This window comes from Nicotiana tomentosiformis, chromosome 5 (assembly GCF_000390325.3).
Source record: "Nicotiana tomentosiformis chromosome 5, ASM39032v3, whole genome shotgun sequence".
In the NCBI taxonomy this organism is placed as follows: Eukaryota; Viridiplantae; Streptophyta; class Magnoliopsida; order Solanales; family Solanaceae; genus Nicotiana; species Nicotiana tomentosiformis.
The window spans coordinates 107,160,233-107,186,474 of NC_090816.1; the positions used below are offsets into that span (position 1 = coordinate 107,160,233).

Consider the following 26,242-nt stretch of genomic DNA (forward strand, 5'->3'; position numbering starts at 1 on the left):
TTCTCTCTCCTGGCCTCGCCTTTCCTCTCTCTCTCTCTCTCTCCTAGTCCCGCCTGTCCTCTCTCTCCTGGTCCCACATGCCCTCAAATCAGCGGGCAATCTCTACTACCTACTAAAATGGAGCATCTGACTCCAACTCCCGTGCCATGCTGAACCGGATATCATGTCTGAGCCCTTCAATGAATCTACAGACTCGCTCTCTAATTGTAGAGACCAAAGCAGGTGCATGTCTGGACAAATCACTAAATCTAACAACATACTATGACATGGACATAGTGCCCTGGCACAACTGCTCAAACTCCGCGCGCCATGCATTCCGAAGGGTCTGAGGAACAAACTCTCTCAGGAACATCTATGAAAACTGAACCTATAAAAGTGAAGCTGCATCGGCCGGGCTACCCAACTCATATGCTCGCCACCACTAATATGCCTATCCTTTAAGCTGGAACGTAGTAAAAGCAACCCCACTCATCTCCACAATACCCATAGTACGGATAATGCGGTGACACTCCTCTAGAAAACCTTGTTCACCCTCTGAAGCTAAACCTCTAAAAGTAGGAGGGTTATAGTTCTTGAACCTTGCAAGTCTAAGCTGTTCTTCCTCAGATGTTGCGACCATAACCATGGGTTGAACTGGGACCATAGGCTGAGTCGCCATGACACGTGGAACCTGACCAATGTGGACTCGCTGCTCTGGAGTACGGGCGACGGGAGTCTGAGTCCCTCCCCCGATCTGTGAAGTAGTTGGTGCAACCGAAATCAACCCGCCTGAGCCAATGTACCAAACATGCTCAGGAACTGTGCTAAGGTCTCCTGAAGTCCGGGGGCAACAACAAGAGCCTCCGGTGCCCGTATCCCAACATGAGCTACTGGTGGCTTCTCAACTGCTGCTCTGACAAGTGCTCTAGCTGTAGCACGTGCTCCTCCTTGGCCAGCCTCTATCCTTAGCGACACCTGCTTCGGGGGTAGCGTCATCAGTAACTATAGCTCGTGTCCTTACCATCTGTGAGAGAATAGAATGATAAAAACTCAAAATTCGGGATCAATAAACTCGCACGATAGGCAATGAAGAAGTGAAACTGTCCTAATAGTTTTGTAGCCTCTCAAAGATAAGTACATTCATCTCCGTACCGATCCGCAAGACTTTACAAAACTCGCTTATGACTCGTAGCACCTATGAACCTAGAGCTCTGATACCAACTTGTCAAGACCAAAATTTCCTCTGTATGATGTCGTGACGGAACCTAGTTTCTAAGACTAGGTAAGCCTAACACTTACTGAGTCTACATAAGAATTTGACCAACAATTAATAATTAGGAAATAAAACCTTATTACTCAACTTACAATTTTCAAAACCGGTAGTACAAGTCATAAGCTCTACTGAGTTTGCTACAAAACCATTAAATACAACTGTTCAAAATAGAGATAAGCCATGCAAGAACAAAAATCGAAGGTGACTCTGAGGCTTGTGAACGCAACAACAGGTTTTCCTTGAGTCTCCACAGCAAGATCCATACAGATGGCTAGTGATCGACTGACTCCGAATTACCTTGATCTGCACAAAAATATGCAGAAGTGTAGTATGAGTACACCACAACGGTACCCAATAACTATCAAGACTAACCTCAGTAGAGTAGTGACGAGGGACAGTCAATACACCTATTAGACTAGATAACCTGAACAAGTATAGGTATAAAACTAACATAGTACATTATCTCTACAGAATTACGCATAATAACAACAATAATACGGTGCTTACAATAGGAATTAGAAGCAACAATTAGGAGCGAGACACCACAAGTAATAACACAATAGAGTAAGTTGGACACAGTTTAAATCCGGTGAAAAACAAATAAAGAAAAGATAAGTAGCAACTTGATAAGAATAACCGCTTTAGTACCAATAATCACTTGGCATCTTGTGCCCTCATTACAACTGATAACCGCGCGGACGACACACGTGCCAATAGAACCAATCTCACATATAAGACAAGTAGACGGAGTACATACAAATGATCGGTAGCATCAGTGTTCCTCTTCTTAAATCGATACAGTGATAAAGTATGCGTATACTTGTGCAAGTATTCTACCATAACTCAAGTCAACAAGTAAGAGTAGAGAGAATGAATAGCACATAAGAAGAAATTACCACGAAATGTACACGGTATAACTCACACAGGGTAGACACACCACTTCACAAATAACAACAATAACACTGCCCCTAGGCCATCATAAGTTATCACAAATCAAACCCTGACATATCCCACCTTGTCTCGCCATGTACACAATAATAAAGTAAAATGCCTGCTTTATCTCGCCGCACGCACATAATAGTGTTCCCACTTTGTCTCGCCATATGTGCAAACCCATATATATATAGCTTGCCTTGTCACGCCGTATGTGCATGTATCAATAGTAACCTTATCATGGCAGAAACCTCGTGCAAACACCCGAACAAAACCTCCTAATAATATCACGGGCCAAAAACACAACATCATAATAGAATGACTTTCATAACATGTGATCATATTCCACAACATTTCATCTAAACAGTGTCAATACCACAACCACGCATAGCCCTCGGCTCAACAAACTGAGTACAACAACAACAACACGAGAATGCGAGAAGTAAATCAACTCAAGTGCTTTGGATCACAAAGAAGCGGTAGAACGAGCTCAGAAAGAATAAACACAATAGGTAATACTAGCCTCAATAAGAATGGCTCAATAAGGGATAAATACTATGTAACAAGTTATTCTAAATAAGGATGAGGCACCTACGACAAAGGATAACTAAACTTCATTTAGGGTTGAGCAATTACAAAGAGATGCAGCCAATTCAATTAAGGATAAGCAACAGAAAAGATAATCATAACCTCAAATAAGGATAGACAATTACAGAAGAGATAATAATAATTTCAATTAAGGATAAGCAATTAGGAAAGGATATCATGGAAATCGAAGAGACAACAACTTCAGTAAAGGCACACAAGAGTCAAATAGGAAATAAGGGTTGATCATGAAACAATAAATTCCAATTAAGACTCCTAGAGGTAAAACTAGTAAATGGGAAAATTAACATGACAAAACAACTCCATATCTGTTACAAACAACTTACCATAAGCTTTTTTTTTTCATAGACTACACAATGGGACTATTGTCTTTAATATTGGTATCTTTATGGGCAGCTGACCGATGACAAGCATTTGATTCTGCTCACGTTGATCATATTCCCTTCGGGGTCAACCCGATGTCAATCACAGTTATTGTTCCCGGTACTAATTACTACACAATTTACTTTTTGCTTGTCTTCGGTTCCACATGTCACGTTTCCATTCGATCATTTAATGTAAACTAATTTTATCCTATACACTCTAAACCATTATTACAGCTATTTTTAGCAGCAAGTCACTAAAGTATGTTAATTTTCTCTTTATTTACTTACATTACAATATTTTGAATCAAATATTAAGTCCATATACTTTCGAAAATTCTGGTGATTTTAATGTTTTGTTTTTAAGACTTTGTCTTTTGGCTGCAAAATTTCTGTTATAAGTAATTGCTCTAAGATAGAAAAATATTTGTTCTTGGTAAAGAATGAGTATGGAATGCAGAGTCTGTGTCAAACATATGGTACTCTTAATCTATACTCTAATAATAGTGTTACTTGATCACGCCCAACTATGCCTTATAAAAAGGACTAAGCGGTCGTTGTAAATATATTCCGGCTAATAAGTCCGGAGTCGAACCCCACAAAGAATTAACCTATCAAACACATCTACTAGACTAGCACAAATTCACACAATCAATCTTCAGAAATATTTAAGTAACAGATTGGGTTTTATTAACTAAATATTACGTAATGAAAATGTAATAATTAACAACTCACTATGAACGGGTTGTAAATAAGAATTGGAATGATCTAAGGTTGTGATTTCCCTTATTGTTGGAATCTTTTCCGCTACATTTTCTACAAATTTGCCTAAGTCTTCTCTATCGACCATGAGCACTCTAACTGTCGTAACTCTCTCCCGAGTAATTATCACAATTTACTAGGCATATTCTCCCGAATTACGCTAGCTGGCATTAAGTATAGCTCACTCAGATCGCATCAAGATTTCGTTATCCCTAAACCCACCTTTAAACCTCCGTATTGATCCCTCATATACGTTTAGGAGTGATGTTGTTCAACAACTACCTAAATATACACTCTCTCATGAGTAATACATACTAAATAGGCACAGCTAATCGAGAGCCCTTCAATCAACTACAAAAATAATATAGTTGAACAAATAGAGAAAATACTACGGCAAATCTATATTAACGTAACAAGAAAATCATCCTTCAATAGGTTCCATCAAAACCCTAGATTAGGAATTTAGATACTCCTACTCATAGTAACAATATCCCAAATATTTTGCATAATTAAAATACAGAATAAAGATGAAAAGATGTAGAAATGAAGATTCTAACTCCCAAGAGTTGATTCCACCAGTTCTTCTTGCCTCTGCTTGTCCAAGTCCCTTGGCTGCTGAAAAAAAAACGTTCTTCCAAGTGGTGTTTTAGGTCTATTTATATGTGTAGAAGAAACCCTAAACGTTTGGGCCGAGTCCTAGTCAAACCCGGAACGAATTAAGTCTTCAAAACTCGGATTGGACCTGGCGTTAGGCCTGGCGTCGCCAGCCTAATGCCTGGAATTTGGCTGGCCTTGCCAGGCTAAAGCCTGGTTCATCCTGGCCTTAGGCTGGCCTCGCCAGGCTAAAGCCTGGTCCAGCCTGGCCTTTGGCTGGCCTCGCCAGGTCTCTCCTTTTCACTGTTCTCGAGCATACTTTCAACGTTTAAGTAACCCTTCTACTCTACTTTCATCTCCAATTCACCTACACATAAAATAAACTCCATTATGCGCAAATAAAGTGTAATTTATCATTAAAGCATGTAAAATGCAAGGCACATAATGTACGAAACTATGGAATTATAGCCACACATCAATACCCCACACTTAAACATTTCTCGTCCTCGAACAATCAAACTACACTTATAGATATGACCTTTTAAAGCAATTCTCCTAACTCATTACACCAAGAATTTTTAAAATAGTTTAAGCACACAAGTGTGACATCCTCGCCTCAAGATTTGACTCACAAATACCATGCCTTATTCACAATTCACTTACTTACTGTGACATGGATGTCAACAACATTACCTTTCCTTTACGAATCATGTGCCCTCACCCAATCAAAGAGCTTAGTTCCACACACTGAATTTTAAGAACATAGGAACTCAAGATAGACAAAATTCACTCGCTCTCAGAAATAACATTCATATGCCACAAATGATGCACCATAGGCTTGCCCGTAGTGTAATACTCTACTAATCGAGTTCATTCAGTCTAAGATCAAGTAGGACTTTCATTGGTTGTAATGTAGGCTGCGGGTCGGGTATGATACATTTGGATATGAGTGACTACACCTCCTTTAAGCACTTTAATACATATACTTTAACACACATACCATACTTGTGCCAAACCAAACATTCCACCTTCACTTCAATTTATATTGCCCCATATTTCTTTACACATAATTACATTAAGAGTCGCCACTTAACAAAGAATATTCTTTTTCCCAGCAATACAACTATTTTTTTTCTTTTTCTTTCTTTTTCAGTTCAAGCGGCTCTTACTTTTTCAAAACAGTTCACCTTTCTCCTTATTTCATTAGTTCCACTCAAAAACCAAACCAACCACCCCACACTTTAACTTTTACAAAGTTCATAATAATTCCAGTGCTCATTAGAGGTGAAAAGGTTCAAATAGATGATTAATTCAAACAACTGGGTAAGGCTTGTAGTGTGGTTTCCAAAGAAACAGGATTACAGGCTCAAAGGGGTTAACTACGTTACATAACTTTTAGGTGGGTAAACTATATATATCTGGCTTAACAAAGAAATGCCTATATCACTTCTCAGACTGAACAAGACTACTATTTCGCTTTGCACACACACAAGGAAAGTTCTAGACATCAAATGCAATGCACAGAATACATACAAAACTCACACACGCATGGCACATAACTCACTCAGGATTGGTTTCATCGTGACACTCCAGTCAAAGCAGTTAAGCAAAATTAGGAATCTACGAATATAGGTACTTATGCGAGAGTCAAAAATCGAGCCTAAGCGTCACAACCATAGTACTAACTATTCTCAAGGCATAACAAAGCTAAGAGATATTGCTACAATTAAATGCATAGCTTCGTGGTTCCTACTCCTAAAAATTAGAACTAACTACGCCCGGTTCAACTAAAAGCCCCTAGAAAAAAACCGCGGCCCAAAGAAAAACCAAGGGGGAATTACTACAATACCTGCACACGAAAAATCTTTATGGTATTTTCTTTTGACTTACTTCCCTCAAGAAAACTGTCTGGGAGATCCATCGTCGGGATGAGTCCAACTTTTTTTTTTTTAATAACGGCACTAAAACAATTAACACTAAATAACTAAATGACTAAAATTAACCATGTACAAGTCCCCACCCAACACTTAGATCATGCATTGTCCTCGGTGAATGCACAAAATGACAAAACATGAAAAATGAGGAGGGTGTAAAGAAACTCCCTGATCAAGCAACGTCTTCATCCTCTGATGCTCTCCATTCCTCATCATGTTCGTCCTCCTCATCATCATCAACATCTCCCTCACCATTTGATTGCTCTGGCTCAGCTTTATACTTCTCCGGTGTGTTGATATCCTCATCATTGGGGAGTCTGTATCCATCTCCTAACCCAACCAGCTTCCGGGCATTAGCATTGAGCGGGTACCGGTGCTCCAATTCAGTCCTCTCCTCAGATGTGGCCTGTCAACCTCCTATCCTTAGCTGCAAATCCATCATCCCATAGAGATAGGCTAGAAGACTATCATCCCGAGCGTTGCGCTCGGTACTTGTCAACGATGTCATGGCAGTCTCTTCTTTCAGTCGGAGGCTAGTGATGTCCATTTGTCGTAGGGGCTGATCAATGGTGTGGTCAAACTCTGGCTCCTCCTCAACCTCCTCGTGTCTTAAGTACTGAGTTAGAAAATTGGCAAATGGCATTCGATCTATCTTTTTACTCATTTTGACTACAGACATCTGGTAGCGGATCAGATGACCCGCATTTACCCTTTGACCCGTCATGAGGAAGTAGAGTACACAGGTCCTCTCACGGCTAATGAGTGTGTCATGATTGCACTGTAGGAGTCGTGCATTTATCAATTTAAGCCACACTTGAGCCTTCGCCCTCACCTTCTTCTTGGGAAACCTCTTGTGCCGATTAGTTATCTTATCCCGGACCCATGTTGCCGTAGAATCGGCACTACAAAGCATGTGTCTCAACTCTCTATATGTAGGCCGGCGAATGAAGTGGTCCAATGGCTCCACAGGAACATCCGGAGCACCTAAAAAGTTACATATGGCCGTGGGTGAAAAATCTATCAATCGCCCACGAATCGGCACCAACTGTTCAGTACTCTGCAAATCAAACCCTGCATAGAATTTTCGGACTAAGTTGAGATTAATGTTCCCTGTGTTCTTGAATACATAGCTCAACCCCATATCCTGAATGCCCCTCCAAGTTGCCTGATACTTTACTTTCAAGCTGCGTTCATTGATAGCTGCTTCCGGGTGTACATGTTTAGGCCTACAACGCATGTACCAATCCTTAGTATGTGGTGGTATGCTGTTGATACCAAACTCCCGTTGGCCTTGTGGTTGTTGACGCATAGCTGCTATAGTTGCCACATCTTGTACTCCACTTAGATTGGAGGTAGCTCCCCCCCCCCCCATTTTCTCTTCTTTGGGGGAGGTGCTAAGGTCGCCTTTACTTTAGCCGGCACAGTGGAAGTAGCCTTGGCTTTGCCTGTGTCTTTTCTGGGAGGAATCGTTATTCCTACACAAATAAGCAGTAGTCAGATAAAACTGCATTACACACTACACACATAATTTTTCCCGACTTTCCGAGGTTACTCTGACTTCACCTCATCTTTTCTTAATATTAGAATCAAAGAACAATACATGGGCTACCCGCGAGCCACCCCACACTTAAGATTTTATCGCGGTGTATGACGTCATAACACTAGTCTATTAATCCCGGAGACTCGGGCTCCAATGGGGACAAGGAATGCCATTGAGGCATTATATCAAACACTTAACATGCATTAGCGCCATGGAATTTCTTATGGACATGAGGGATTTCCTCATCCTCCCAAATCGGCTTGGGGGTTCCGTACTACCACATGTTGTCATAATCGCAGCACCATTCCTATGAGGTTTCATGGGGTTGGGGCACACAAACTCAATACCACAATGAAGAACAACCACTAATTTTTGTGTGTAATTGTATACTTGTACCTCTCTCGAAATTACTAAGGAAAGAGACTAAATCATACCTTTGAAGCTTTTGAGAGGAGGAAGCTGCCTGAGAATTTCTGATTAGTGTGAAAGAATAGCAAGATTAAACTTGACTTCAATGGGATGGGGGAGACCACTATGGCAATGTGTTGTTGAGTGTTTGTGGGTGAGGGCAATTCATGCAGTGTGTTTGGTTGAGAGCAACGATGATGAGAAGATGTGTGTGCTTGTGAATTTCTTTCCTAAAGCTTGATGTGTTTTTGGTTTAAGTGAGGTTAGGGTTGTTTGTATTATGTTCAGTGTTTAGGGTGTGTAATGTGAGGAGGTTCGACTAAAATAACTTAAACTGGGCCGAAATAACTTACCTAGAGTCGCCTAGCCTAGTACCTGGCGTTAGCCCGGCGTCGCCAGCCTAAGGCCAAGCAGACCCTGGCGTTAGCCAGGCGTCGCCAGCCTAAGGCCAAGTAGACTCTGGCGTTAGCCAGGCGTCGCCAGCCTAAGGCCAAGCAATACCTGGCGTTAGCCAGGCGTCGCCAGCCCCAACGCCTGGTGTGTCAGGTGATGCTGAAACCCTGTTCGACTTGCCCAACTCGCCTGCAAACTTGTTAGTACCTAAAAACAAAACAACAACAACAACAACAACAACAACAACAACAACAACAACAACAACAAAAAAGGAAAAATTCTAACTACACTAAAATTCAACTACGAATTGGTTTGCCTCCCAACAAGCGCCTGATTTAACGTCGTGGCACGACGCAGATAATTGCACTTAAGGCTCGCTTAACCTTGGTGGCTTAAGCAAATGAGTCACCAACACTACCTTCGCATCTTCCATGCCCAAATAATGTTTTAACCTGTGCCCATTGACTCTAAACGTGCGAGAGTCATTTGATGCAGCAATCTCTATGGCTCCGGTGGGGTGAATCTCCACCACACTAAATGGTCCCGACCATCTTGACTTTAACTTACCCGAGAATAACCTCAACCTCGAGTTGTATAGCAATACCTTATCTCCGAGTTTAAAACTCCGCTCAAGAATATTTTTATCGTGCATTATTTTTATTCTCTCCTTGTATAATCTTGTGCTCTCAAAAGCGTGGTAACAAAATTCATCAAGCTCGTGCAGCTCTGTGACTCTACTTGTGCCCGTAACTTCTATATCAAGATTCAACTGTCGCAGTGCCCATAAAGCTCTATATTCCAACTCCACTGGTAGGTAACATGCCTTCCCAAATACCAATTTATATGGCGTCATACCAATCGGAGTTTTGAAAGCGGTACGATAGGCCCAGAGTGCATCATCTAACTTTCTTGCCCAATCCGTTCTTGTAGCATTCACAGTCTTTGTCAAAACACTCTTTATCTCTCTGTTCGACACTTCTACTTTCCCACTCGTTTGTGGATGATATGGGGTGGCAACTTTGTGACGTACACCATACTTTTCTAATAACTTTGTGAAGGCTCGATTGCAGAAGTGAGTGCCTCCGTCACTAATTATCGCCCTTGGAGTGCCAAATCGGGTGAATATGTTCTTTCTCAAAACACCAATTACCCCCTTAGCATCATTTTGTCGGGAGCGCTGCAGCCTCCACCCATTTCGACACGTAGTCTACAGCTACGAGTATGTATTTGTTACTATATGAGCTTATGAAAGGCCCCATGAAATCGATTCCCCACACGTCAAACACTTCTACCTCTTGAATTGGGTTCATAGGTATCTCATGTTGGCGGGAAATATTCCCAGTTCTTTGGCATTCGTCACAACCTTTCACCCATAAGTGTGCATCTTTGAACACTATCGGCCAGTATAAACCCGATTCCAGCACTTTCGCGGCGATCCTTACTCCTTCGAAGTGGCCACCATATGGTGATGCATGACAAGCCTGCAAAACAGAAGATTGGTCTATCTCGGGGATACATCTCCGGATCATGATATCAACACAAATCCTGAACATGTAAGGCTCATCCCAATAATACATGTGACAGTAACGAAAGAACTTTTTCTTTTGAACAGAGGAAAGATCATAGGGGACAATACCGCTTGCCAGGTAGTTTGCAATGTATTCATACCATGGCGCTTCCTCCAATGTCACTGCTAGCAATTGTTCATATGGGAATGTCTTAGTTATATCTTCTACCTCGACTTTCTTTTTAGCTCCCTCCAACCTTGAAAGGTGGTCTGCCACTTGGTTCTCTGCCCCTTTTCTATCGCGGATCTCCAAATCAAATTCTTGTAGCAAAAGAACCTAACGGATCAAGCGTGGCTTTGACCCCTTCTTTGCTATCAGGTACCTAAGTGCTGCATGGTCAGTATAAACAATCACTTTTGAACCAATCAAATAAGACCTGAATTTGTCGAATGCAAACAGCGCAGCCAACATCTCTTTCTCAGTCACGGTATAATTGAGTTGTTCACCACTTAGCATTTTGCTTGCATAGTAAATTGGGTGTACCAGTTTGTCCTTCCGCTGCCCCAAGACTGCTCCTATAGCATAGTCACTCGCATCACACATGAGCTCAAATGGTTGCTCCCAGTTGGGTGAGACGATGATTGGTGCAATCACTAGTCTCCTTTTCAGCTCCGCAAATGCTAACCTGCAGTCATTAGAGAACACAAAAGAATGATCCTTTTCAAGGAGTTAGCAATTTTAGAGAAATCCTTTATAAATCGCCTGTAGAACCCGGCGTTACCGAGGAAACTTCTTGCTGCCTTAACTAAAGTGGGCGGTGGCAACTTCTCAATCACCTCAACCTTAGCATGGTCAACCTCAATACCCTTACTGGACACTCGATGCCCCAGCACTATGCCTTCTTGTACCATAAAATGGCACTTCTCCCAGTTCAGCACTAAATTTGTCTCCACACACCTTTTCAACACTCTTCTTAAATTGTGCAGACAGTCTTCGAACGAATCCCCTACCACAGAGAAATCATCCATAAAGACTTCCATAATATCTTCAACCATGTCAGTGAAAATGTCTAACATACACCTCTGAAAGGTGGCCGGTGCATTGCATAGGCCAAACGGCATTCTCCTAAAGGCAAAGATGCCATATGGGCAAGTGAATGATGTCTTTTCTCTATCCTCAGGGGCTATGGAAATTTGATTGTACCCCGAATACCCATCCAAAAAGCAGAAGTGAGACCTCTCTGCCAGTCTATCCAACATTTGGTCAATGAATGGTAAAGGAAAATGGTCTTTCCGGGTAGCTGTGTTCAGTTTTCGATAATCCATACAAATTCGCCAACCCGTAACTGTACGAGTTGAGATCAACTCATTATTATCATTGGGCACTACAGTCATTCCACCCCTCTTTGGCACACACTGAACTGGGCTAACCCAGTTACTGTCAGAGATTGGGAAGATGATTCCCACATCTAACCACTTGATCACTTCTTTCTTCACCACTTCTTTCATGTTGGGGTTTAGCCTTTTTTGATGTTCTCTGGAAGGTTTGTGCCCATCTTCTAATAGAATCTTATGCATACAAAATGTTGGGCTGATCCCCATAATATCTGCAATGGTCCAACCAATTGCAGTCTTGCATTCCATTAACACCTGCAAAAGTTGTTCTGCCCGCACATCTAACAAACTGGATGACATAATAACAGGTAAAGTGGATTTAGGTCCCAAGAAAGTGTACCTGAGGTGAGAAGGTAACGATTTTAGTTCCAACTATGGTGGCTCTTCAATTGACGGCTTAGCTGGAGGTGTTTTTCTTTCTTCTAAGTGTAAGGGCTCGAACACCAGCTCTCTTTTCCAGTACCCTCGCCCTTCAAGAGCCAAAACCCACTCTGCCAAGTTTTCACCATTCATTTCTTCTAAGTTCATGAGGCATGCTGCTAGAGGGTCTTTTGCATTCAGAGTCTCATCTTCCTCCTCCAAGATCACATCCATAGCTTCTATCAGAGAGCAATTAGCAAACTCACTGGGTCGCCGCATAGATTTCTGCATAAATGTTATCTCTTCATTATTTAATCTCATCTTTAGCTCTCCAGTTTCACAGTCAATTAGGGCTCTCCCAGTGACCAAGAATGGCCTTCCCAAAATTATGGGAATCTCCTCGTCAACCCGGCAGTCTAAAATGAAAAACTATGCTGGGAAAACAAACTTCCCCACCTGTACTAATATATCATCAAGGATACCAGAGGGCCTCTTCACTGTCCGATCAGCCAGCTGTAACAGCATAGACGTGGGTCTATCTCTTCCAATGCCTAACCTTTTGTAGATAGTCAAGGGCATCAAGTTTATGCTTGCCCCCAAATCACAGAGTGCCTTAGCAAATGCATAGTTGCCTATAGTGCATGGGATTGTGAAACTCCCTGGATCAGATAACTTCTCAGCTATGGGTCTTGTCACAACAACACTACATATCTGAGTTAGTATAATTGTGGCCAAGTCTTGAAAGTCAAACTTACGAGACATCAAGTCCTTCATCATTTTTGCATAACCAGGCATTTCCTTTAAGGCATCAATCAATGGAATGTTTACCTGAATTTGCTTCAACATCTCCAAGAATTTCTTATATTGCCCATCTTTTTTACATTTGGCCAATCTTTGGGGGAAAGGTGCTGGAGGCCGCTTCTTTAATGTGGTTTGATTTTGAACCTGCTCTGGCACTGTTTCTGCTGCCTTCTCTTGCTCAGACTCAGTTTCCTTCGCGACTTCTTTTTCTTTGCTTGTTTCGGTTGGTGCATGTTGTACTGTCACCTCTGTCAACCATGTTAAGTCATCTATCTCAATGGGGACAGGCACAAGTGTTTCAGTAGGCCGGCTTTCGTGAGCCATCTTTTACTCCAGATCTAGGTCTCTACCATTTCGTAGACTCACTTCCATAAGCTGTTTCGGGCCCTATTCTTTTGGATTGACTTGTGTATCTACAGGTAACGTTCCTTGGGGACGATTGTTTAGGGCCATAGAAATCTGTCCTAATTGAATCTCAATACCCTTTATCGCTGATTCATGCGAGTCTACCCTCTGTTGCATTTTCCTGTGGACCCAATCAATTGTTGCAGCATTCTGTTGTTGCTGTCCAACATTCCCTCAAGTTTAGTAAACCCATCATCTGGTCTTATAATCTGTTGTTATTGAGGTTGTTGATAAGTCAGCTGCTGATTTTGCTGGATGTAGCCATGTTGCCTTGGGTAAGGCGCAACTTGACCCATTGGTCGCATAGCTCCAGAATTGTTGTTGTTATTGTACTGCTGCTGCGTTGGTCTATATTGTTGATTATGTTGATCCCAATTCAGACCACCTTGCCTATGTCCCCCATAGTTGGCTACATAATTCATATCTTCATGATATCGCTAGTTGTCACCTTCCGCCCTCCACGAGCAAACATATGGTTGGTTAATGCATGGTGTACATAAGCCCCCATTAGTTGTGTCAACTATGTGAACCTGCTGCTTCTGACCTAATTCATCAATCTTTTTGGTGAGGATACTCATTTGTGTCATTAGAGTGCCACATTCTCATCTATGGAGTTGTTTGGGTCCAACGCCACTGAGTGAACTACCGGAGTGATTGTGGAGGCTCTAGTCATCCATCATGAGTTTTGTGCCATCTTATCAAGTAGGATCTTGCATTCTGCGAATGTTTTACTCAAAAATGCTCCACCTGCTGAAGCATCAACATTGGCCTTTAAGCTGTCAGCCAGTCTACATCTCAAAAATGCTCCACCTGCTGAAGCATCAACATTGGCCTTTAAGCTGTCAGCCAGTCCCATGTAGAATCTCTGTCCCAACATCTGATCTGGAATACCATGATGTGGACACTTAACCAGCATGCCCTTGAACCTCTCCCACATTTCATGTAGTGATTCTGTTGGTCTCTGCCTGTAGCTCAATATATCATCAATCTGTTGGGCAATTTTATATGGTGGGTAGAATCTGTTCAAAAATTGCTTGACTAATTCCTCCCAAGTAGTGATGGAATTTATGGGGAGTGAATTAAGCCAAGTCTGAGCTTCTCCTGTCATCGAGAATGGGAACAACAAAAGCTTTATTGCATCCGGTGTTACGTTAGGTTGCCTTTGCGTTAAACATATTGACAGAAAATACTTCAGGAGCTGCTGAGGATCTTCAATGTGTGACCCTGAGAACAGTCCCTTGTTCTGCAACAAATGTATCATGTTATTTGTGATTTGGAATGATTCTGCTTATATCTGAGGGACTGTAATTGCGGTTGTCAGATTATCGATGGTGGGATGTGCCCAATCATATAATGTTGTTTCTGGTACAAGAGGCACCACACCCCGAATGTTTGGTTCATTCTCATTGTTTCTGTTGTTTATTGGATTTTCTATTCCGTCACCCATGTTTGGTTCAATTTGTTCTCTCGAGTTTCGTTGTTGTTTGCTTCTCTTGTTTTCATGATTTAGTGCCTTGAAAACTTTCTCAGGATCTGATATCGTTTCAAGCAATTCACCAGTTCTTGAGTAATTCCTAGGCATGCACCTGTAACACCCAAGACTACAAATGTTAAAATTTCAATATATTTGGTTTATAATGGAGAAAATTGACTACACTAAGAATTCTAGCACTTTTTTTAGCTGCAATTAATACCGTTAATTCCCCGGCAACGATGCCAAAATTTGATCATGCCCAATTATGCCTTATAAAAAGGACTAAGCGGTCGTTGTAAATATATTCCAACTAATAAGTCCGGAGTCGAATCCCACAAGGAATTAACCTATCAAACACAGCTACTAGACTCGCACAAATTCACACAATCAATCTTCAGAAATATTTAAGTAACAGATTGGGTTTTATTAACTAAATATTACGTAATGAAAATGTAATAATTAACAACTCACTATGAACGGGTTGTAAATAAGAATTGGAATGATCTAAGGTTGTGATTTCCCTTATTGTTGGAATCTTTTCCGCTACATTTTCTACAAATTTGCCTAAGTCTTCTCTATCGACCATGAGCACTCTAACTGTCGTAACTCTCTCCCGAGTAATTATCACAATTTACTAGGCATATTCTCCCGAATTACGCTAGCTGGCATTAAGTATAGCTCACTCAGATCGCATCAAGATTTCGTTATCCCTAAACCCACCTTTAAACCTCCGTATTGATCCCTCATATACGTTTAGGAGTGATGTTGTTCAACAACTACCTAAATATACACTCTCTCATGAGTAATACATACTAAATAGGCACAGCTAATCGAGAGCCCTTCAATCAACTACAAAAATAATATAGTTGAACAAATAGAGAAAATACTACGGCAAATCTATATTAACGTAACAAGAAAATCATCCTTCAATAGGTTCCATCAAAACCCTAGATTAGGAATTTAGATACTCATACTCATAGTAACAATATCCCAAATATTTTGCATAATTAAAATATAGAGTAAAGATGAAAAGATGTAGAAATGATGATTCTAACTCCCAAGAGTTGATTCCACCAGCTCTTCTTGCCTCTGGCTGCCCAAGTTCCTTGGCTGCTGAAAACAAAACGTTCTTCCAAGTGGTATTTTTGGTCTATTTATATGTGTAGAAGAAACCCTAAACGTGTGAGCCGAGTCCTAGTCAAACCCGGAACGAATTAAGTCTTCAAAACTCGGATTGGACCTGGCGTTAGGCCTGGCGTCGCCAGCCTAACGCCTGGAATTTGGCTGGCCTCGCCAGGCTAAAGCCTGGTCCAGCCTGGCCTTAGGCTGGCCTCCCTCGCCAGGCTAAAGCCTGGTCCAGCCTGGCGTTAGGCTGGCCTCGCCAGGCTAAAGCCTGGTCCAGCCTGGCCTTTGGATGGCCTTGTCAGGTCTCTCCTTTTCACTGTTCTCGAGCACACTTTCAACGTTTAAGTATCCCTTTTGCTCTACTTTCATCTTCAATTTACCTACACATAAAATAGACCCCATTATGCGCAAATAAAGTACAATTTATCATTAAAGCATGTAAAATGCAAGGCACATAATGTACGAAACTATGGAATTATAGCCACACATCATTACTCTTACACAAAGTTCTAAAAATAAAGTACCGAAAATTAACTAAATTGTACTAATACCCGAAGAGAAATTGAGATGATTGTGACGATTTTAAAAAGTCTAATTTAGGTTATACTCAATTAAGTAACTAAAATAGTATAATATAAATTTCTTATAATAATCAGCCGAATCGAACCATTGACACCCTTACCCCTAGCCGTGAGGGGAAAAAGTTATTGATATGTCTCATATATAGTTGAGCGCCCTTGGTACTGATGTTTTATAAGATTACTTGAATTATTTATACAAATGTTTACTGAAGCTAGTTGGTGTAAAATTGGAAATGTTTATTGGTGAAAAAAAAATATGCAAAGAAGTATGATCAACTAATGTAACTTGTCAAAAATTTGCTATATAGATTAAACTAGATGGAGAAATTCCAACTCCGTTTAGCTAGGTAATATGAGTAATAGTGAGTATGTTATTCTCAAATATTGGTGATTATTCTTCACTAGAAAAAGCAGCAAGATTGATACTTCGCTGCGGATGCCAATTTTTAGTTATTATACTAGTAAATATACGTTCTTAGATCACATTAGTCATGGAAGCACAAATTACTCTTGTTTTATAATCACTCTAAGGGTGTGTTTGGTATAAAGGAAAATGTTGTCCATGGAAAATATTTCTTAAAAAATAAGTAATTTTCTTACTTATTTTATGGTATTTAGTTGCTTAGCAAAAATATTTTAAAATATATATATATATATATAATCTAGGCAAATATTATAGGAGACAAAAGGGGTGAGGGCAAGGGGATGAGGGTGGCGGTGGGAGCCTGGAAACCGAGGTGGCAATGGTGTGGATTGGGAGGAGAGTTGGCGTGGGGAAGGTTGAAAGAGAGTATTAGAAAATATTTTCCCTCCTCTTTTCCTCCATCCGAAGGAAATGAGTTCATAAGAAAAATATTATAATTAAGCCACAAACAAGGAAAAATTAGAAAATATCATTTTCCATTCATACCAAACACATCCTAAATGGTAGAGTATTAGAATAGTATGATGAAGCTTCTTGCACAAGTTTGTGTGTGTGAACTTGTGGTGTCTAACTGTTGATAATGCTCTCTTCTTTTCTTCTACAAAAAATAATAAAAAGAAGCCCACAGCTGCATAGCATATATTTAAGAGATTTTTTCGTTCATATACACTATTTGAAATTTTATTATCAAAAATGTCCACGTTTAGTTAATTACCTGACCTAAACAAGTTTTATCTACAATATATATATATTCCACCTTAAAAGGCTCTCAATCCATTATTAGTGCTTTCAATCAAAGGATTTAGTTACACTCTTTTTATTTTTTTTCTCCTTTTCTCTTTCCTTATTTTTCTACTTTCATCGGTGGTCTCTTCTCTGCAATCTTCACCTTCTTCTTTGATTTAGGTGCGTATCGCTTGCTAGCCATTCTCATAATCACTTTCTCTTTTTAATTTGTTTGATTGTGTATATTCCTTCATATGTTTTTTTTTCCCAGAATTGCATATCATATTACTTTGCTGCTTGGATAACTTATCACTCTTGATATATGCGTGCATTCTAATATTGGGGAGGGTTACACATGTGTAATCAGGGGCGTGTGATAATCAATTAAAATTGGAGGAACCTAAGATGGATGTGGCGTCGTGACTCTATGTAATCATCTCTGATCATCGCTCCTCTCCAATTTGGAAAGCATTCTGCATTCAACATACAAGTGAAGTTGTTGGAAGCTATATCTATGATCTGGAGATTTTTCCAGCTATTTCATGTTGGATCACACTCAATACTTCCAGTAAATAGATTGGAACGCAAGACTAGGACTCTCAGACTGTATGAGTTACTCAACATGCACGGAAACTGTCTAACAAGTTTGTCTTTGTTTTTAGAGTACAACAAATTGGAACAGAGAGATGATAAATTTGTATGGTACAACAACATATAAATTAAAAAAATAAATTTCGTAAAACTTTAATACAAATTTGATACATCTACAGCATCATATAAACTAAAAATAAATTTTATACAACTAATTATATAATATACAACTTATTTATAACTTATCAATAACTTTCATACATGCTAAAAATAAATTTCATACAACTAAATATACAGTATACACTTATTTACAACATATCTACAACTTATCTACAACTTTCATACATTATTTCTACACAGTTAAATATAACTACAATATCATACAACTTAAATATAATTTTTATACAAATTTTATACAATATGTCTTTTGTATATTTTGTATTTGATTTATACATAGTAAAAATAAATTTCATACAACTAATTATATATTATACAACTTATCTACAACTTTCATACATTATTTCTACCCAGTTATATACAACTACAATATCATACAACTTAAATACAATTTTTATACAAATTTTATACAATATTGTTTAACTTTCATACAATATTTAAATAAAAATATATATATAAACAACAGAATACAATTTACCTACAATTTTACTACAACTTTACTACAATTTCGTAAGTATAATGTATGTCATGTCTTCTTCTTCTATCTGAAATTCAGCCAAAATCAAGTGTAATCTTCACCAAAACACCCTCAAAATTGAGATATAAACTCCAAACAATATTTTCAATTGTTTGCAACACCCAATTCAAACAAATAATGATTTTTGAAAACCCAAATTCGAATTTAAAGCTTCAAAGCTTTTTAATGGTTGTCAATGGTGGAGAGTCAAACACCTTAAAAAATTATTATTAACAATTTCAATTTGAACACCAATTGTACAACATTACCGGAATTTGAACACCAATTGTGCAATAAGCATGGAATTATTACTGCTCTCTTTCCCTTTGCTCTACATTACTGGAATTAGGGATTGAGAGAGAGCGAGCACAAAAGGGGGAGAGAATAAGGATGAGAAATAATTGATTCCTAATATAAAGGGATACTCATTTAATTCCTAAAGTGTATATAATTGGTAAATTGTATATAGGATGTAATTAAATTGAAACTTAAGTAGGATGGTAATAAAGTTTCAATTAGTGTATAGGAAAGTAAAAATTCCTATATTTATTTATTTTTTTAGACTGAAACGCCCCATAGCATATTCATAACTGATATTAGTACAGTAATAGACTCTAATAATAGTTCAGTCCACTAAAACCAAACTCAGGTTGATTGTTTTACTGCCCACCAATAGAAAGTCCGTCATGTTTGATAACAAGTACACAAATAGAGTCAATCAGACTCCTAGGCAGTGAATAGCAAGAAGAATCCTCATCAACATCTGAGCAAATTATATCAAAAGGAACATCTGAGCAAATTATATCAAAAGGACTGCACTCTAACAAAGTACACCCCAGAAACCAAGGTTCTGCTCTAAACTACAACAGTAATTATAGTTCCAGAGATAACTCCGCAAGGTTTTTCATTCGACCAGACAACAGATGCAAAAATTCTAAGGTCGCAAGAACTGGGGATCTGATTCGGTGAAGAAACACAATGAGCTTTTTATAAGAATGTCCTTGCACGAAAAGCTATCACGGAGGCAAGGTAACACTTGCAAAAGACAACTGTCATCGAACCAGCTTCTCCAGTGACCAAACCAGAGCTTGCTACATACAAGACCTGCAGACCTGCAAAGATGCAATAATATGATACTCTTACCATTCTCTTACAGTGTAAGACTGACCCATGAGAAACCAAAGATGAGATTAGGATAAATTATAGCCTAATTCTACTGCTTGATAATCTTCCCTTGTGCCTTCAACTTTTCTGCAACTTGGTCATCAGACAAGGGCAAATAGTAAATGCGAGGTGTTGCCTTTGTCTTTTTAAAGAGATCATCCAGAGTGACAATTGGAGGGTCGAGTTTCTCAGGAAGTGGAGGTGGTGGAAGTTTCTCAGGTTGAAGCTGCCTGTTCTGCATCTGTTGCCTTGGGGATGGTTGGCGCTGGGCAGAAGGCACGGCCGCAGCCGAGATTGTGGTCACAGGAGTTGCATGAGTTGAAGGAGATTGAGGTGGTGCTTCAACCTTATCTTTCACTCCCTGGGGATCAACAAACTCAGCAACAAGTAGCTTTCCTACATGCGGAGGCCATTGCAGATTGTATATAGCATTTCGAGTTTCTATAGCTTCTTCTACAGATGAAAACTGCACAAAATTCGACAGCAACTTAAAATTCACCAAGACAAATGTGTCGTAGGAGGCAGAGAGAAAACCAACAAAGATAAGAGTGCTTACAGAAACAAAGCAGTGGGTTTTAATAGCGTCCATCCAGAAATTTGTCACAGTACCCGTCTTGCTAAGTAGCTCTTGCACCGCTTTCAAGGTGAAAGGCCGCAGAAAATTTCCGATCAAGAGAGAATTAGTAGGCACTTTTGATGATGGGGGAACTGTTACAATCAACACAATTACATTATTCATACCCATATACATCCAGAGTATACTCATTTCACCATCAAAGAAGTGGCAACTCACCCACACGTTCTTTTGGTGGTTCCTCCTTGGCCATTGAATCAGATCTAGAGAAACTACGTCTGAAAGAGGGCTGGAAAAAATCCTTGGGGGTAGTTGAGGCCACAGCATCACCTTTCTTGTTCTCAGGAATTTTAAGATCTTCTGAATTCCATCTACGCTGCCTCTTTACAATATCATTGCTCCCAGCTGCTGTTCCTTGATCTACAGCAATACATAGAAGATAAGATTGGGGGCAGATCTAAGAAATTTCCAGAGCAATGATATAAGCAATAAGTGCCATTTATTTGATTCCCATTAAATAGCAAAGTGCTTAATCAGAACTGCACTGTCAGAAGACATTGGGAGGAATGAAATGTGAATACAGAAGTGTTCCTTGAAAAAGGAAAGACTTGTATATGCATAAAGCCTACAGGGAATGTTTCTCCAATCTCTGTACTCATCTTTTACACTCTAAGAATCTGCTAATAGCCAGTAAAATTACAATTTACGGCTAATAAGATTCTTGTGACACTTTAGCAATCAGAATCAAAAATAAATAAATTGTAAAGTCATAATAATTGCACTGTCAGAAGACATGAGAGGAATGAAATGTAAATACAGAAGTGTTCCTTGAAAAAGGAGCGACCGGGATATGCATAAAGCCTACAGGGAATGCTTCTCCAATCTCTGTACTCATTATTCTTTCTACTTTGAAGTATCCGCTAATAGCCAATAAAATTAGAGCAAATAAGATTCTTGTGACGCTTTAGCAATCAGAATCCACAAAAAGAAAATTGTAAAGCCATAACAGAGTAGTAAAAAATAGCAAAAAGAACTATTGAGGTCAACTTACCATGAAGTTTTCTTTTCATAGACAGCACAGTGGGACTATCGTCTTCAACATTGGTATCTATATGGGCAGCTGACCTAGCATCATCCACAGAAGCAACAAATCCTACCTCCCTATTCGTGTCCATTTCAATTTCTTTCTTTCCATCTGTTTCTTTCACTGAGTCCAACTTAGAATCAGCTAATTTACCGTCTGAAACATCCTCCTCCATGGAATCCTCACCAGGACTTCGGTCTAATTGCAACTTCTCTGCAGAATCCCCATTGCCATCCGTCTTCATTATATCAACATATTTATCGTTTTCGTTGCCTGGTTCTTCTGTAGATACTGGTTTTTCTACATCCATAGGATGCAATTTTGCATCATCAGGGACATCACTGCTCGACAATAGCTGCACCATCTCAGGTTTAACATCTAATTCTAACTTGACATCATTAGCAATTACGTTATCCTTCAGTTCTATTTTTTCATCAATTGAGATATCAGTGGAAACAGAATCAGATTTTACTCGAAACCCTAAAATAGGGCTGAGCTCAGATACCTGAGTTTCCAGATTGGATGAACTGATCTTTGCCTCATCCAGTGAAGAATTTGAAATGTGATTCTCCCGCTGCTCTTTTAGATCCCCGCTCTCATTCTGGATTTCATATTTTTGCGAGTCTTGTCCACTTAAAGCTGTGGCAGACTCTACACTCACACTGACAGGATCACTGGTTTGCACAACACTAACTTCAGGATATTTCTCGTTTTCCTTGCCTGGTTCTTCTGTAGATACTTTCTTGTCATGTGGTTCTTCTACATCCATAGGATGCAATTTTGCATCATCAGGGACATCACTGCTCGACAATAGCTGCACCATCTCAGGTTTAATATCTAATTCTAACTTGACATCATTAGCTATTACATTATCCTTCAGTTCTGTTTTTTCACTAATTGAGACATCAGTTGAAACAAAATCAGATTTTACTTGGAACCCTAAAACAGGGCTGACCTCAGATACCTGACTTTCCAGAATGGATGAACTGACCTTTTCCTCCACTAGTGAAGAATTTGAAATGGGATTCTCCAACTGCTCTTTTAAATCTCCACTCTCATTCTGGGTTTCATATTTTAGCGAGTCCTGTCCACTTAAAGCTGTGACAGACTCTACACTCACACTGACATGTTCACTGGTTTGCACAACACTAACTTCAGCTATCTGGTCCTCTTCGGTTGGAGCACTGCTTTTCGCATCACCAAATTGGTCTATCGGATCCTTTTCAACCATAGTAGAAATAGCACCACCAACCGGCTCCTCAATTGAGAATTTCCCTTCATCCGATTGCACTCTGTTTTCAGCTGCATCAACCTCGCTCATTTTCTCATCCGCTTTCTTATCTGTGATATTGCCAGCATCAAAATCATCCTTGGAATTCTCAGAATCAACGGGTTCAGCCATTTCTTTCTCTGGCACAGGCGTGGAATCACTATCGTTCTCAGACTTAGAATGAGCAGCATCCTGTTCTTCGAGGATTGCTTCAGCTAATCGCCTTACCAACTCTTGCTTCAACCCCTTAATGGGCAGATTACGTCTCTTAAGCTCTTCTTTCAGCTCTGTGACCTTCAACTGATCAATTGGCGGATTATCAATAATGGGATACGGTGACGACATCCTGTTTCTTCCAAATATTAGTTTTATCCAAAAATGGTACCTGATCGAACCATCAAGAAGTCAACAAGAAGGCAAACATGTCCAAATGTGTATGTAAGAGCACTCAAAACTAGAAAAAGACATCAACATTTTGGAATCTGAAACTAACAGATACTGTAATGTCAAGTAGGCTCATTAGACTGCAGAGACCATCTTAAACTATAGCAAAGTAAGACCTGAGTCTGCAAGAGAGAAATCAGCAGCAGAAAACTAATGCAAACCTAACTCTAAAAGGATATATATATATATATAGGCCAACAATTTTTCTACCCCAGCTCATTTTCCACATAGGACAAATGCAAATGTAGAAAACAATGAAGTTTTTACAGAATGTGGGATACCTAGATAAAGGAAGCAAGAGTATATTTTAAGAAAAGACAAAAACCAACCAAATTCCACTATGAAAATGAAATGCCTCTATGACAAGAACAGTGACCATAAAGCCTCCTACCTCCTTAGAGAATCAGATCTATTTTGGAGTCTAAAAATACACAGTTCTGTGAAAAATCTTTTTTAAACAAAAATGAGTCAATCCTAAATTAGCTGAGGTCCGCTATTATGAATCCTCCATATATTATGAGAGTGAATATCACTTCTGCCTATAATACAACATGGGTGATACTTTGTTTTCATAATACAATGTGGTGATACTTACAGGAAAATGCATCAATTAATTAAGCATAATAATCCAATATATATCAGTGAAAATTACTCCTGCCAATGATATAACCTTTTTGAATAAATACAATGCGGTGATACTTATAGGTAAATGCATCAATTAAACATAAATAACCTTAGAAATAAACACAATTAAAAAAAGGAAATGGATAGTCTTTTGCTAAACAAATTTGAAAGAAAGACTAACCTTGTAAATTAGGGCTCAGAGGCTTGAATCACTTTTATGAGTATCAAAACCCTAGTTACACCGTAAACACATAAAACCGAGCTTCATCAGATTAGAAACATCGAAATTGAGAAACAAAACAACAAATGAAGAACTTTAAAGAAAAACAAAATCAAAACAATTATTAAAAGGAAAAATTTGAAACAAAAAAGGGGTTAAGGGAAACTTTTCTAAGGGCGGTGACGTCAATTCAATTTTCTGTTGAAAAACAGTGAGGATCTGAATTAGAGATTAGGTGTTTGGGGATTGAAAAATGTTGATGAAAATAAGTGATTTTTCTTTTTTAGGGTTATTGTTACGAGTGTACCGCGAAGAAGAACGGAGAGAGAGATTGTGTGTGACGACTGACGAGTGAGGGCAGAAGAAGATTGAGATCGACGGTCTAAGATTCCTATATTACCCTTACATTTTTACCAAACTAGTAGTCAAAAAATACTAATTAAATTAAATTGTGATCGGCTTGTTTGAACATAATAAATCTTATTGTTTTAATAAATTTCAATTGTCATCTTATTTGTCAATATGATATACTCAATAATAAAATTTTTATTAAATTAAACAGACATATATAGGCATCGAATAACTTTTTGTTTTTCTATTTTTCTTTATTATATTATCCAATTTTAGTATTATTGCATTGTTAATAAAAAAAAATTATTAGCATATTATTTTGTTTAATATTTTTGTGTACTACTTTATTTTTATAATATAATAGAAGATATATATTTTATTACTCTTGAAATATTTTTTTATTTTAAATTTTATCTTATTGTTCTAATAATATTTTCTGAGTTTTAATGAATAAAATCTCAATTAAATTAAAGAGACTTATACAGGCATGAATAACCTTTTTTTTGTATTTTTTATTATATTATCTAATATTTAGTATTATTACATTGTTAATAGAAATTTTTATTAGCATATTAATTTATTTAAATTTTTGTATGCTACTTTATAATAGAAGATATATATTTTTTATTTTATGTTTTATTATATTATTCTCAATAATATTTTTTGAATAAATAAACTTTTTATTTTTAAAAAAAAACGAAAATTATTAATAAAAGCAAAGAAATATTGAATTGGTAGTTTTTAATTTTTTTAATTTTAGTTTTTTATTTTAAAATAATTTAAAAACTCCAACTTGAAACTACTCTCCAATTTGAATGGACATTTTTTTTAATTTTCATTTTTTATTATAAAATATTTTATTTTATTATTTTATAGATATTTAAATTCAAAAACAAAAGCCAATATTTAATTATTAACCACTTATGTCACGTAGATTTTTCTATCATGCCATTTGGCTTAAGGAAAGTGATTTTTCCTCTCCTTTAATAATATATAGATAGATTATTGTTAGATGGGCCTTTTAATCAATGGACTCACCACTCTTGGGCCATTAATTTCTCTTCTTTCGTAATTTTAAAAAAAAAATTATGTACACTAGTTAGAAAAAAATAAACAATAAATCCAACCGACTATTTGTGTAATGATCCCTTTAATGTATCCCATGTTTTATTAATTCTGTGCACAGTTGGCCATTTTATGGATAAAGTGGATCTCAAAAGATTTTCTTGCCCTTCTCCCTTCAAAGTAAGTTTGGCCAAACATAATTGTTACCTATCTTTGTGCAATCACATTCGCTTATAATTTATGTTTGTCTAAATAGTGATCTTCGGCCTATCAATAATTTCTCTGAGATGAAATTTTATTTTTTTCCTTATGTTAATCCATTTAACGTAATTGCAATAAAGTGGGAGAAGAACGTGAGAGAGACTAGGCATGTTGAATTTTTTCTAGTTATAACTTATGAATGGAGCACTTTGCTTTCTCCTTCTTCGTCTTCTTCAGTTGTGCTGCCATGGCCCATGAGTATCGTCTGAGTTGAATCACCTGCAGAGCTGCTCATCTTCGATGCATTAACTCTGATATTGTTGATTTTATCATTAGACTAAGTTATGTATACTCTTTGAGATTAAGGTAGTAGTTAGC

General features: G+C 38.4%; 2 protein-coding genes across 5 annotated transcripts in view; both read right to left on the reverse strand.

Annotated features, from left to right (window-relative positions):
* The window catches only part of LOC104098806 (uncharacterized), a 52,659-nt gene extending 28,059 nt beyond the window's left edge, over nucleotides 1–24,600 (reverse strand). The window contains exons 1-6 of one of the 4 annotated variants that reach the window (XM_070175198.1): nucleotides 24,209–24,600; nucleotides 22,410–23,344; nucleotides 21,657–21,962; nucleotides 20,825–21,025; nucleotides 20,588–20,739; nucleotides 19,502–20,497 (exon numbers count right to left, since the gene is read on the reverse strand). In XM_070175198.1, the coding sequence (XP_070031299.1) occupies nucleotides 20,081–20,497; nucleotides 20,588–20,739; nucleotides 20,825–21,025; nucleotides 21,657–21,962; nucleotides 22,410–23,304 (1,971 nt within the window). In that variant the 5' untranslated portion in view covers nucleotides 23,305–23,344; nucleotides 24,209–24,600 and the 3' untranslated portion in view covers nucleotides 19,502–20,080. Of the gene's footprint in view, nucleotides 1–19,501; nucleotides 20,498–20,587; nucleotides 20,740–20,824; nucleotides 21,026–21,656; nucleotides 23,345–24,208 lie in introns of those variants that run through there. The other 3 variants (XM_070175197.1, XM_009605628.4, XM_070175195.1) reach the window with 3 other exon arrangements.
* LOC138892955 (uncharacterized) lies at nucleotides 12,476–13,171 on the reverse strand. Its single transcript, XM_070176716.1, has one exon. The coding sequence runs from the start codon at nucleotides 13,169–13,171 to the stop codon at nucleotides 12,476–12,478; it is 696 nt and encodes a 231-aa protein (XP_070032817.1).
* Nucleotides 24,601–26,242: the final 1,642 nt, after the last annotated feature.